Below are 15,025 nucleotides of genomic sequence, written 5' to 3'. Positions count from 1 at the left end.
TTGGCAAAGTAGATATCACTAAATGAACTGATTAAATGGTTTCAGTGAAATGGTAAGGATAGAACCCTGACTGGAATGGATTTAAGAAAATGAAAGAAGATGAAGAAGAAATGCCCATAGGCAAGTGTCTCGAGGAATACTGCTATAAATAAGGGCAGAGAAACAGGGAAGCAGCTAGAAAGAGATATAGGGTCAATTATTTACTATTCTTAAATAGGAGATAATAGAGTATATTTATATGCTGATGGGAATGACTCAATAGAGAGACAAAAATTGTTGATCCAACAAAGAGGACAAGATAATTCCTAGAGTGATGTCCTTGAGTAGATTAGAGGGATGGGATGGGATCCAGTCCACAAACAGAGAAGCAGACCCTGGACAAGGACATGAACAGTCATCCACTGGAACAGAAAAGCGGCAGACTATTCACATTAATGTGTAAATATGTTGATAGCTGTGGTAATAGGAGCATGAAGGAGTTCTCGTCTGACTGTGTCCACATATCAGTGAAATTAAAAGCAAGTTCTTTAGTTAAAAGTGGGAAGAAGGGTTGTCCTTTAAAAGAGAAAAAAAAGAACATGTGAAATTGTCATTTAGGAAAGTGACGAGGAAGCAGGATGAATGCATTGTGGAAATGCAGAAGTTAAGCTGGGCAGTTTTAAAAGTCACTTAAGGTTAGTGGTCATAATTAATGTGAAACCAGTCCATGTGGTCACGTCCCCTTCTCCACATTCAGCAGCTCAAGTATAGGCAAGGACTAGGTGGAGAATTGAATTTAATACGTGTTGGAATTCAGTCTGGTGACTACGCTGGAGGAAGAGAGGAGCAAGTTTGTTAAGGATATATTCACATGGGTAATTTTAATAATAATGTACCATGAACTCTAAGCAGAGATGAGAGAAGGAATGAAGGAATTGAAGGTCATGCTAGTCCTCCTTGTATCTCAGCACCTAGTCCAATGCCTGGCAGAGAGCAGATTCTTAAAGATTTGTTAAGTATCCAGATTTTCTACAACAAATACTATTTACCGATTTAAAAAATAAGACCTATTGAACTGAAAAATCTCTATTTCTTCACTACCTACTACTCTCTGCAGTCTGGTTTTACTCTCATTCCTCTCATTTGAGAGTCACCAATGACTTTGAACAAATTCAGACTCTGTCCCCTTCCTTTATCCCAGGCCTTCCTTCTCCCTCACTCTCTTCCTTCTTAATATTTCATCCTTCCATAACTTTGATGAAATTATTTTCTTTCAACCTCTCAAACCACTCTTCCTCTCTCCTCCCTGACCCTAGTTATTCCCTAAAAAAAAATTTTTTTTTTAGGTGCCTTCAGCCTCCACCTTTTTAAATTTTATATATTTTTTCCATAAAAATCCCATTTATGCATGTGGTAGCTTGACTCTTTCTCTGGCCCTATACTCTCTCCTAAGCATTAAACCTACATTTCTAGCTATATCCTAGATACATTTTTACCTTGCAGTTCTGGAGCAGCTAGAAGTCAACATCTATCCCCGCGGTGGCTCACGCCTATAATCTCAGCACTTTGGGAGGCCGAGGCGGGCAGATCACCTGAGGTCAGGAGTTCAAGACCAGCCTGCCAACATGGTGAAACCCTGCCTCTACCAAAAATACAAAAATTAGCTGGGCGTGGTGGCAAACGACTGTAATCCCAGACTCAGGAGGCTGAGGCAGCAGAATCGCTTGAACTTGGGAGGCGGAGGTTGCATTCAGCTGAGATCACACACCATTACACTCTAGCCTGGGCAACAGAGCAAGACTCTGTCTCAAAAAAAAAAAATGTATATATATATATAGCCTGATCACAATTTCCCTGCCGAAAAAATGCAGTAGGTTCTCCCCACCTACCTACAACATTAAATACAAACTCCCAAGTTTTGGAATTCAAGGCCCTCTTAAACATGACCCCTTTCCAACCTCCTATCCCCTACCACTTCTTCTTCACAAACTTTATCTTTTAGCCAAACAGGACTACATCTCACAGAAAGCAGCTATAAAATCTCACCTCCGTAGATTTGCTCCTATTATTATCTATTCCTGCTACTCCCCTCCCACTTTCTACATGTCCAAACCTATCCCCTTCTTCAAGATATTCTGCAAATGCAGTCTCTTCCGTGAAGGTCAGTTTTCTACATTCTCTTAACAAAGATATCTCTTTTCCTCCTTTCAGCCTCCAAAGCATATTGTGTGAACCTCTCCTGCTGTTAAACTTTTACTCAAAGCCATTTTCTCATTCCCTTTGTCCTCACTAGATTATATATTCCCTGAGACAAAAGTTTTAACTCATTGTTAGATACCCTGCAGAGTACTGAGTTGCAAGTATTTATTAAATTGAATTAAGATCATCACTCTTCTGCCTTGCAAAAATCTATCAAGACCTAGCTCAACTGTCATTTCCTGCAAGAAACTTTCTCTTTGTCTTTCTCTCATTAATTCTGTCTTTCATTCAAACATTTACTCAACACCTATCAAACACCTACTGTATGTCAGACCTTGTGATAGATCCATGAAAATTTTCAAACATTCTTGCTAATGCTATCAAGTGATGAATGGACAAACAAAATGTAGTATATACATATAACAGACTATTATTCAGCCTTAAAAGGAATGAAATTCCACAACTTAGTGAGGGTTTAAAACCATTTTCCAGATAAATAAGAAGCATATTCATCTATTAAATAAGTATTTGTAGGCTGGGCATGGTGGCTCATGCCTGTAATCCCAGGACTGGGGAGGCCAAGGTGGGAGGATCACTTGAGACCCTTAGTGTGAGACCAGCCTGGGCAACATAGTGAGACCTCATCTCTACAAAGAAATTTTTACAAAATTAGCACCAGGCATGGTGGCACACCCCTGTAGTCTTAGCTACTCGGGAGGCTGAGGCAGGAGCCTCAAGGCTTCAGCTAGCTATGATCACACCACTGTACTCTAGCCTGGGTGACAGAGAGAGACCCTGTCTCAAAAACACAAATATAAATATATATATTAGGCATCCATTCTCTAATGCTTACCCATTATCAGGCACTAATCTGGACACTGGAGATACAGCAATCATTAAACAAAATCCCCAACCTCACAGAATTTAAATTGTAGTAGGGCAAGACAGACTAGGTGGGAAGGGAGAAGAAAATAGACAGTGAGCTGCCCATACAGCGAATTAGTCAATGCCACAGGTCTACATAAGTCAGACTATTCTGACTGTTGCTTTGCTTCTGCTGTCCATTATGATAACCATGTCCACCTTGCCTTTGTCAACTGAGTCCCTTCACTTGGCCTCTGCTACCCTGGGATCCAGTTATTCCCATTGCATTTAAATTTTTCAACTGACTGACTGCAGTTCCCATTTTAAGGTCTGGCCTACAGAGAAGAGCAATCATGGCATTTAGGGATGATGGGGTTCTCCTCACAAATCTGTTTCTCAAAGTACTGCTGAAAAGTATGTAGTCTGGACCCACCCAGTGTGAATAAGTAGATTTTAAGTGACAAATCCACTGTGGCAACCCAGTCTCCTCCCTAAGCCTTTGAATCTCTTCCTCTGTGTTAACCAAGGTAGATCAGACACCTCCAGCTGGCTCACAGTAGGCCATCTTTTCATCCCATGTTTCAGCCAACTAACCAAATAAACTGTTACCTTTTCTTTTTCTTTGAGACGGAGTCTTGCTCTGTCGCCCAGGCCGGAGTGCAGTGGCACGATCTTGGCTCACTGCAACCTCCACCTCCCAGGTTCAAGCGATTCCTCTGCCTCAGCCTCCCGAGTAGCTGGGACTACAGGCTCATGCCACCACATTCAGTTAATTTTTTTTTTTTTAGTATTTTTAGTAGAGACAGGGTTTCACCATATTGGCCAGGCTGGTCTCGAACTCCTGATCTCGTGATCCACCCGCCTTGGCCTCCCAAAGTGCTGGGATTACAGGCGTGAGCCACCATGACCGGCCAACTGTTGCCTTTTCTAACTCCCTGAGCCTCAATATTAAATGCAGAATGTGTCTGGTGGGCCAAAAACAGTAAATTCAGCCAGACACGGTGGCTCATGCCTGTAATCCCAGCACTTTGGGAGGCCGAGGCAGGAGGATCACGAAGTCAGGAGATCGAGATCATCCTGGCTAACACAGGTAAAACCCCGTCCCTACTAAAAATATAAAAAATTAGCTGGGCGTGGTGGCGGGCGCCTGTAGTCCCAGCTACTCAGGAGGCTGAGGCTGGAGAATGGCGGGAACCTGGGAGGCGGAGCTTGTAGTGAGCCGAGATCCGTCAAAAAAACAAACAAACAAACAACAACAACAAAAAAAACACAATAAATTCAGCCTGACTCAACTTTATGTTCCTTTCACCATTATCTCACACCCTAAATACACCCTAAATATCTATTCCCATACATGTTTTCCAGATTTCTGCTTGTATAAATTAGAAACCTCAAGTAGCTTTCTTAGCATGTAGCGCATCTCCTCATCGGTAAAAGTTTGTACCTCATCTTTAGGGGCTGCTGGGACTCAAGTCTAGCTATAGGTCTAGAAGCAAAGAGGGGTGGTGGGGGTAGGTCCTGACAAGACTCAGCATCCTCTTGCTTAGCAGCTGCCTCGAGGAAGGCCATTACGGTTTCCTTAGGCAATGCAGAGTCAATCCCCTCAGACAAAGGTGGAAAGGCCAGTGTAGGGGGGATGCTGTTACTGGGGGTGGGAGGCCACTTCTGCTGGCAAACAAGACTCATCAGAATTTAGGAGCTCAATGTCCCCAGCCTCATCAGGGTCTTCCCACACATCCCCATCCAAACGTATAGAATTCCATTCTTTCCCAACCAATGCCCTCATTTTAACAGCAGATACCTTACAAGGCTGATATTTCAACTTTGATTGTAATTCAGCTAATCACATGATGAGAGCATGTGTTTGATTTTTTGCAATTTCAGACCTTTGGCAACACAAGAGAAGATTCTGACTTAGGGCATATTTAGAAGCTCTTGGGCTATTTATGGCAGAGCTGGGGCCAGGAAATCAAAACCCTGAGCTCACCCTTTTCTTTTATCACTTTGTCCAGCAATATTAGAAAACCTTGGTTTTCTACAAACGTTTGACAGTATCAAATACAGGGTTGCCAAGTTCCTTGCCTCTTACAGGTGGTAAATTAGTATCAAATGCAGATATTTTGCATATCTCTATGAGAACACCATGGACTATCAGTGCTCTCTGTACTATTAGAAGTAGGGTCCTTAGCATTTTTAAGTCTCATCAAATTAAGAGAGCCAATTCCAGGAACCCCAAAATTAATTAAGGAAACTCATCCTTAAAATTCTCTTCCTCTGGCCGGGCGCGGTGGCTCACGCCTGTAATCCCAGCACTTTGGGAGGCCGAGGTGGGCGGATCACGAGGTCAGGAGATCGAGACCACGGTGAAACCCCGTCTCTACTAAAAATACAAAAAATTAGCCAGGCGTAGTGGCGGGAGCCGGCGGTCCCAGCTACTCAGAAGGCTGAGGCAGGAGAATGGCGTGAACCCGGGAGGCGGAGCTTGCAGTGAGCCAAGATTGCGCCACTGCGCTCCAGCCTGGGCGACAGAGCGAGACTCCATCTCAAAAAAAAAAAAAGAAAAAAAAAAAATTCTCTTCCTCAGGCTGGGCGCAGTGGCTCACGCCTGTAATCCCAGAACTGAAGGTCGAGGCAGGAGGACTACTTGAGCCCAGGAGTTTTGAGACCAGCCTGGGCAACACAGGGAGACTCCATCTCTACAAAAAATAAAAAACACAAAAACTAGCTGGGTGTGGTGGCATGCACCTTTGGTCCCAGCTACTCCAGAGGCTTAGGTAGGAGGATCACTTAGGCCTGGGAGGTTAAGGCTGCAGTGAACCATGATCATGCCACTGCACTCCAGCCTGGGAAACAGAGCAACAACCTGTGTTAAAAAAAAAAAAAAAAAATTACGTTCCTCTAGAATCATTCCTGGTGCCAAATCTGTGTTAATCAGAGTTCTCCAGAGAGACAGAACCAATAGGAGAGAGAGAAAGATAAATACAAGGGGATTTATCAGGGGAATTGGCTCACATGATTATGGAGGCTGAGAAGTCCCATTACAGGCCATCTGCAAGCTGGGATGCCAGTAGTGTGGCTCAGTCCAAGTCCTAAAGCCTCAGAACCCAGGAAGCCAATGGTATAACTCTCAGTCCAAGATTGAAGGCCTTGAGAACCCATAGGGGGTGGGGAGGATTGGTATAAGTCCTGGAGTCCAAAGGCTGGAGTTCTGATTTCCAACAACAGAATAAGAGTGTGCTCCAGCTCCAAGACAGAGGGAGATAAAATTCTTTTTTCTTTCTTTTTGTTCTATCCTCAGCCAATTGGATGGTGCTTACCCACATTGAGGGGCGATCTTCCTTACTCAGTCCACTGACTCAAATGCTAATCTGCTCTGGAAACACCCTCATGGACACATCTAAAATAATGTTTTACCAGTTCTCTAGGTAATCCAGCCAAACTGACACCTAAAATTAATCATCACATATATTAAGGCCATGGGACAGGACAAGCTCACCTTAAAAGAATGAATATAGAGAAGAAAAGGAGGCCCAAGTCCCAAGCCCTGGAACACTTAAAATTTAGATATTGAGCAAAATAGCTTAAAGTTAGGAAGAAAATCGCAAAGTGTGATGTCTTAACAGCCAAAACAATAAACTGCTTCTAAGAAGAAGTGTCTATGACTAATGCTGCTAAGAGGTCAAGTAAGGTAAGAAGAGAAAAGTGGCTACTGGTTTAGCAGTCTCCGTGGAGTGGTGGAGACAGAAGCCTGACTGGAGTAGAGGAAAAATTGTGTTCAATGAATTATTGTAGAACACTGATTAGTCAGCACAATTCAAGTGCAAAGGTATTAATTTCTTTAGCTCTTTACCAGAAACTAAAATAGTGCCTCCAAATTTATGCCATATTAGCATAAAATATAGCATTATTTTTCCTAAAGATATTAGTCTGGAAAGGAAGCGAACAGCCAGATGAATCTGGATTTAAACTCTTCCTCTACCACTTTCTAACTATGTGACTTTCAGCAAGTTCCTTAACTATGTTAACCTTTAGTTACCTCTATAAAATAGGAATAGTAATAATACCTACCTCATAAGGTTGTTGTGAAGAATAAATGATATATTGCACGTAAAGGCCTTAGTACAAGAAAGTTAGTCATTGTTACTGTTTTTTTCTTTTTGTTAAATAGTTCCTTTTTTAAAAAAAATCATAAGGCTTTATTGTAATTGGGCTACTTTAATTATTAAAATTAAATGTGGAAATTTCTCATGCAGTTTTCTTAACCTTTTAAAAATATGTGCAAATATAAAAAGTCATACATCCATCACTTAAAAGACTCTAATATGCCCATATGGAAAGCATGATACAGGCTAGGAACTGCTTTATCTTCAACATATCCTCATCAACCAAAATTATGTTGAGTTCTGCTTTCTAAAGTCTGCATTAAGGAAGATAATAGGGTTATTCGAAGGATAGATTCATTTTTACCCTTAGAATGTGCCCATGACTTCTACTTCCTTTATAAGGTCAACGGTATGCGTCCTACCCCCTTACATTTTGGGATTTTAACCTTTTCATTTTCTTTCTACATTTTTTTAAGTTGCCATTTTTATACAAAATGTTTAAATACTTAATGTATAGAAAAAAGAATTAGCCAGACTGGAAATTATGTACATAAATTAAATGAAAATATGAAAAATTGTATAAAGATTTAAATACAGAAATATCTGTATACCCAGAACTAAAATAATATCAGTAGAGCAGTAGCCAAAAGACTGAAAAGTACTTACCGCAAAGTCAAAGTATAATCTCCCTGCATTTTTGTTGAGGCATCTCGGACCAAGAAGGTCCCATCTGGCATATCCCGCAATTTGTCATTTACCTCCTCCCTGAAGAACAGAATTATAAGAAAAATGAAAAAATGTCAACACTGGTTGTCTTTACATGTTACTACTAAGGCATCTTCAGCAGTAGGTGTGCCTAAGGTTATAGAATAATGGAGCCCTTTAGAGGTCATTTAGTTCTTCCCTGCATTAAATATGCTCTTTCTGTTTTGATTTTTGGTGTTATGCAATCTGCAGAAGAGCTATTTGATTTTTAAACTCTTCCAGATTTCCAATGTGTGTAAGAGATACTGTTTCCATCAAGCCTTTAGGGTTCTTAGGCAGGTCTGAACTTATAGTTTCAGGAAAAAAACAGCGGCTGTTTAGAAAGAAGGTTATATTTAAGCAACAGTGGCAGCTGTTTCTGAACAGAAGGGGGAAAATTCACTAAGTTCGTAACCTTTCAACAGGATATTCTCCTAGTTTGAATTTGTCCCGATAACAAATTCCTTCTGTAGAGTTGGTTTAGGACTTTAAGGCACAACACTAGGAACACTTAAAGGAAATGGCAGGGCATAAAAGACCCTTGAATCATATCAGAACCACGTGATCTTAAAATAAAAAAAAAATAGACTATTTTATTGTACAATATTAAGATAGAAATATTCTAACCAATTTTAAAATAAAATGGCTGGGTGCAGTGGCTCACGCCTATAATCCCAGCACTTTAGGAGGCTGAAGCAGAGAGGTCACTTGAGGTCACGAGTTCGAGACCAACCTGGCCAACATGATGAAACCCTGTCTCTACTAAAAATACAAAATTAGCCAGACGTGGTGGTGGGGCAAGTGCCCGTAATCCCAGTTACTTGGGAGGCTGAGACAGGAGAATCGCTTGAACCTGGGAGGCGGAAGTTTCAGTGGGCTGAGGTTGCACCACTGCACTCCAGCCTGGGGGACTGAACGAGACTCTATCTCAAAAAAAAATTATTTTAAATAAAATGTATTAAGTCCTCTTCAAAAAATTAAACACAGAATTACCTACCATATGACCTGGCAATTCCATTCCACTACTGGGTATATACCCAAAATAACTGAAAGCAGGGACTCAGATATGTGTGCACCAATATTAATTGCAGCATTATTTACAACAGCCGTAGGTTAGAAACAATCCAAATGTCCAGATGAATGGATTAAAAAAATATATAGCATATACATATAACAAGATATTAGCCTTAAAAAGGAATGAAATTCTGACACATGCTACATGAATGAACCTTGAAGACGTATGAAGAAAGTGAAATAAGCCAGTCACAAAAGGACAATTATTATATGATTACACTTATGCAAAGTACCTAGAATTGAATTCATAAGACAGAAAGCAGAATGGTGGTTGCCATGAGCTGAAGGAGGGGAGAATTGGGGGTTATTGTTTAATGGGTACAGAATTTCAGTTAGGGAAAATGAAAAAGTTCTGGAGATGGATGGTGATGATGGCTGCACAACAATGCAAATGTACTCTTAAAATAGTTGAAATTGTAAGGGTAAAAAAAATAAAATAAATACCATTTTGGTAGAGGAAGAGAACAGAGAAGAGAAAGGGATAGGTAAGTGTATTGAGAAATACAGCATCAACCTGGAAACTGATTTGACAGAAATGGACAGGGCTTTAAAAAGAAAATACCTCTGAGACCCATTAAAGCAAAGTTTAACAAGAAAAAAATTTAATAAGAAAATACAATATTCAAATTAAATGTATATAATTCCCTCTTTAGGTTCAAAATTATCTAAAACTACACTTTACCCAGAAAACAAATCTGTCCTAGAGTCCTGTTTATCAAACTGGGGTGTGTAAAGAGACTGCATCAAATTCACTCAGGGAAGCTGTTAAATGCAGATTCCTGGGCTCCACCTCAATTGATTTTTGTGCATGCAAAGACTTTGGAACCACTGGCTTAGAGAAAGAAAGGTACAGAAATGTAAGTACCCACAAATATTTTTAATTCTAAAACACATGTAACTATCCTAAATGTCTAAGTGTCACTTATTTAGAAATCCATCCTCAATATAGTATTAGAAGTAATAATCACACCCATAATTTAAAGATTTTCAGCCAGGAGCAGTAGCTTACACCTGTAATCCCAGCACTTTGGGAGGCCAAGGTAGGTGGATCACCCGAGGTCAGGAGTTTGAGACCAGCCTGGCCAACATGGTGAAACCCTGTCTCTACTAAAAATACAAAAATTAGCAGGGTATGGTGACACATGACTGTAATCCCAGCTACTTGGGAGGCTGAGGCAGGAGAATCGCTTGAACCCAGGAGGCGGAGGTTGCAGTAAGCTGAGATCATGCCACTGCACTACAGCCTGGGCAACAGAGTGAGACTCCACCTCAAATTAAATAAATAATGAAGATTTTCTTGACACTTTTTCATGGGAAGAAAAGTATTAAGACACTTATGAAGTGTTCCCACATAAAATTTTTTAAATGAGCATTTTTTTTTTTTTTTTTTAAGAGACGGAGTCTCACTCTGTCGCCCAGGCTGGAGTGCAGTGGCACTATCTTGGCTCACTGCAACCTCCACCTCCTGGGTTCTAGCTATTCTCCTGCCTCAGCCTCCCGAGTAGCTGGGATTACAGGCACATGCCAACACGCCTGGCTAATTTTTTGTATTTTAGTAGAGACAGAGTTTCACCGTGTTGCCCAGGCTGGTCTCAAACTCCTGAGCTCAGGCAATCCACCCGCCTCAGCCTCCCAAAGTGCTAGGATTACAGGTGTGAGCCACAGCACCCGGCCTAAAATGGTAATCTTAAATAACAATTAGTAGGGCATTGCAATGCTCTTTTTTTTTTTCTTTTTGAGAGTTGGGGGTCTTACTCTGTTGCCCAGGCTGGAGTGCAACAGAGTGCTCTCTACAGCCTCGAACTCCTGGTATCACGCGATTCTTCAGCCTCAGCCTCCTGAGTTGCTGGGATTATAGGCGTAAGCCACCATGCCCAGCTTAAAATGGTTTACTTTAACTAATTCTCAAAAATGACTTTTTAAAAAACTGCATTCAATTACAGTAGCATTCTAGTTACCTTGAAATATCCCCCCAGTACCATTCTGCATCCTGAAGAGAAACAGAACTGTCCTTCATTCCATTTGGAACTGCTGAAGTCATTGGCTTAGGCGGCTTTGGTGGAAGAGCTAGAAGAGAAATGAGTATTACTCTGTAGATGTAAATTATTTATTGTTTTCTAATTTCCTCAGGAGCAGCTCACTAACCAAGGTATGTTAAGATTCTAATAATTATCAATCAAATTGAGTATTATTTTATGTTAAATGTTAGCAACAGAAGGAATCCTTCTGATTGCCTAAAAAGTGAAACTGTCAAGATATTTGGTTTTTTCCTTCTTATGAAACACTGACTTCTAAGTCTGTAAAACTTCATCATTTCTCAAAAGACAACATGCAACCCCTTTCCAAACAACTCAAGTCCAAAAGCCACTAAGTGACCAATGTACAACATGAGGATTATAGTTAATAATATTTTATTATATACTGGCAATCTGCCAAGTGAGTAAATTTTAGGTATTCTTGCTACCAAAAAAAAAAAGGGTAACTATGAAATGATGGGTATGTTATTAATAATTTGCTCAACTGTAATAGAATGAACCCTCTTGTCTTGGACTGGAATTACACCTACTGATACCAACTCATGAATTTCAGTGTATATAAACACAAATATGTAAATGTCTGTACACAGAATACATATATTCCCTAGCTCTGTCCCCTGAGTCAGAGATTCCCTAACCCCCGGGCCGTGGACTGGCACTGGTCCATGGCCTGTTAGGAAAAGGGCCACACAGCAGGAAGTGAGCAGTGGGCAAGCGAGCATTACTGCCTGAGCTTCAGCATTAGGTTCTCATAGAAGCACAAACCTTATTGTGAACTGCACCTGCGAGGGATCAAGGCTGTGTGCTCCTTACGAAAATCTAACTAATGCCTGATGATCTGAGGTGGTACAGTTTCATCCTGAAACCAATACCCCCACTCCAACCCCACTCCAGCAATGAAACCGGTCCCTGGTGCCAAAAAGGTTGGGGACTGCTGCCCTGAGAGGTCCTGGGGGCAACAACACCCCAATATGTACACTGAGCACCTAGACCTTGCTTTGTAATACCATTCTCTACTAAAAGGAACCAGGGCTCTGAAGAAATGGTTGATTCCAGGGACAGAATAGAGCAAATACCAAATGAGTCTGAATATCGTCTTGTGCCAAAAAGGAAGGAAGTGCTCAAATAATGGGAAAGGCTATGTTAAAAGAACAAAATGGCAAGCTTGAAGGGGCTCTCACTGACCAAATCTGGAACAGCTGGCATATCAATACAAATAATAATAGTAAAGAAATATAACTCATTAAACCAAATAAGAATATATGTGTCCATGCAAATATAAATAAATAAATAAAAGAAACAAAGATCGATGAGGACCAAGATTACTATTATCTCAATATACTGTCCCACAAAATCCTAACTGCAAAAGGAAAAACAATAATAGTGAAAAAGCCTGGCAAATACCACCTTGATCAAGAATCAAGGTTAATATTAGAAATAATGGCGAAACTGTGGGCCCCAATACAATACACTAAAAAGGATGTAACATCACTTCTGTGACATTCCTGCCAAATATGCATAAACTGAATCTAATCATAAAGAAACATCAGACAAAAAATGATTGAGGGGCATTCTACAAAATAACTTACCTGTAATCTTCAACAATGTACAGATCATGAGGGTCAAGGAAAGACTGAGGAAATGTTTCAGATTGAAGACGACTAAAGAATCCTGACAATTAAATGCAATGTGTAATTCTGGACTGGATCTTTTTTGCTATTAAGGACAACACTGGGACAATGGGCAAAACTTTAAGGGGATCTCAGTATGACATAGTAGTAATACAGCAATGTTAGTTTTCTGATTTTGATGGTTATATTGTGCTTCTGTAGGAAAATGTTCTTGTTTGTGGGAAATATACACAACATGGTCATCATATGGCATCATGTTGACAACTTACTCTCAAATGATTCAAAAAAATTATGTTCTTTGAATTGTACTTGTAACTTTTTTGAGATTGTTTCTTTTTTCTTCATTTAACCAAAAAATTGTAGGGGTGGAGCCAAGATGGCCGAATAGGAACAGCTCCTGTCTCCAGCTCCCAGCCCCAGCGACACAGAAGACGGGTGATTTCTGCATTTCTGCTTGAGGTACCGGTTTCATCTCACTAGGGAGTGCCTAACAGTGGGTTCAGGACAGTCGGTGAAGCGCACTGTGCGCGAGCCGAAGCAGGGCGAGGCATTGCCTCACTCGGGAAGCGCAAGGGGTCAGGGAGTTCCCTTTCCTAGTCAAAGAAAGGGGAAACAGACGGCACCTGGAATATCGGGTCAGTCCCGTCCTAATACTGCGCTTTTCCAACGGGCCTGGAAAACGGCACACTAGGAGATTGTGTCCCGCACCTGGCTCGGAGGGTCCTATGCCCACAGAGTCTTGCTGATTGCTAGCACAGCAGTCTGAGATCACGCTGCAAGGCGGCAACGAGGCTGGGGGAGGGGCGCCCGCCATTGCCCGGGCTTGCTTAGGTAAACAAAGCAGCCAGGAAGCTCGAACTGGGTGGAGCCCACCACAGCTCAAGGAGGCCTGCCTGCCTCTGTAGGCTCCACCTCTGGGGGCAGGGCACAGACAACCAAAAACTCAGCGAGAACCTCCACAGCCTTAAATGTCCCTGTCTGACTGACAGCTTTGAAGAGAGTAGTGGTTCTCCCAGCACGCAGCTGGAGATCTCAGAACGGACAGACTGCCTCCTAAAGTGGGTCCCTCACCCCTGAGCAGCCTAACTGGGAGGCACCCCCCCAGTAGGGACAGACTGACACCTCATTCAACCGGGTACTCCTCTGAGACAAAACTTTCAGAGGAACTATCAGACAGCTGAATTTGTGGTCTCACGAAAATCCGCTGTTCTGCAGCCACCGGTGCTGACACCCAGCCAAACAGAGTCTGGAGTGGACCTCTAGTAAACTCCAACAGACCTGCAGCTGAGGGTCTTGTCTGGTAGAAGGAAAATTAACAAACAGAAAGGACATCCACACCAAAAACCCATCTGTACATCACCATCATCGAAGACAAAAAGTAGACAAAACCACAAAGATGGGGAAAAAACAGACCAAAAAAACTGGAAACTCTAAAAAACAGAGCACCTCTCCTCCTCCAAAGGAACGCAGTTCCTCACCAGCAACGGAACAAAGCTGGATGGAGGATGACTTTGATGAGTTGAGAGAAGAAGGCTTCAGACGATCAAACTACTCTGAGCTACGAGAGGAAATTCAAAACAATAGCAAAGAAGTTAAAAACTTTGAAAAAAAATTAGAAGAATGGATAACTAGAATAACCAATGGAGAGAAGGGCTTAAAGGAGATGATGGAGCTGAAAGCCAAGTTTCGAGAACTACGCGAAGAATGCAGAAGCCTCAGTAGCAGATGCGATCAACTGGAAGAAAGGGTATCGCTGATAGAAGATGAAATGAATGAAATGAAGAGAGAAGGGAAGTTTAGAGAAAAAAGAATAAAAAGAAATGAACAAAGCCTCCAAGAAATTTGGGACTATGTGAAAAGACGAAACCTACGTCTGATTGGTGTACCTGAAAATGATGGGGAGAATGGAACCAAGTTGGAAAACACTCTGCAAGATATTATCCAGGAGAACTTCCCCAATCTAGCAAGGCAGGCCAGCATTCAGATTCAGGAAATACAGAGAACGCCACAAAGATACTCCTCGAGAAGGGCAACTCCAAGACACGTAATTGTCAGATTCACCAAACTTGAAATGAAGGAAAAAATGTTAAGGGCAGCCAGAGAGAAAGGTCGGGTTACCCACAAAGGGAAGCCCATCAGACTAACAGCTGATCTCTCAGCAGAAACTCTACAAGCCAGAAGAGAGTGGGGGCCGATATTCAACATTCTTAAAGAAAAGAATTTTCAACCCAGAATTTCCTATCCCGCCAAACTAAGCTTCATAAGTGAAGGAGAAATAAAATACTTTACAGACAAGCAAACGCTGAGTGATTTTGTCACCACCAGGCCTGCCCTAAAAGAGCTCCTGAAGGAAGCACTAAACATGGAAAGGAACAACCAGTATCAGCCCCTGCAA

The 15,025-nt window shown here is 41.6% G+C and overlaps 1 protein-coding gene across 7 annotated transcripts in view; it reads right to left on the bottom strand.

Annotated features, from left to right (window-relative positions):
• PIK3R3 (phosphoinositide-3-kinase regulatory subunit 3) overlaps positions 1-15,025 on the bottom strand; it is a 141,135-nt gene that overhangs the window by 30,188 nt on the left and 95,922 nt on the right. For 6 of the 7 annotated variants that reach the window (XM_055255368.2, XM_055255363.2, XM_063627682.1 and 3 more), the window contains 2 exons: positions 10,922-11,030; positions 7,812-7,910 (listed from right to left, as the gene is read on the bottom strand). In XM_055255368.2, coding sequence (XP_055111343.1) covers positions 7,812-7,910; positions 10,922-11,030 — 208 coding nt within the window. Of the gene's footprint in view, positions 1-7,811; positions 7,911-10,921; positions 11,031-12,588; positions 12,977-15,025 lie in introns of those variants that run through there. The other variant, XM_055255367.2, reaches the window with a different exon arrangement.

This window comes from Symphalangus syndactylus, chromosome 12 (genome assembly GCF_028878055.3).
Source record: "Symphalangus syndactylus isolate Jambi chromosome 12, NHGRI_mSymSyn1-v2.1_pri, whole genome shotgun sequence".
NCBI lineage: Eukaryota > Metazoa > Chordata > Mammalia > Primates > Hylobatidae > Symphalangus > Symphalangus syndactylus.
Note: the sequence above shows the minus strand (reverse complement) of the source record. Positions and strands in the feature narration are given on the sequence as shown.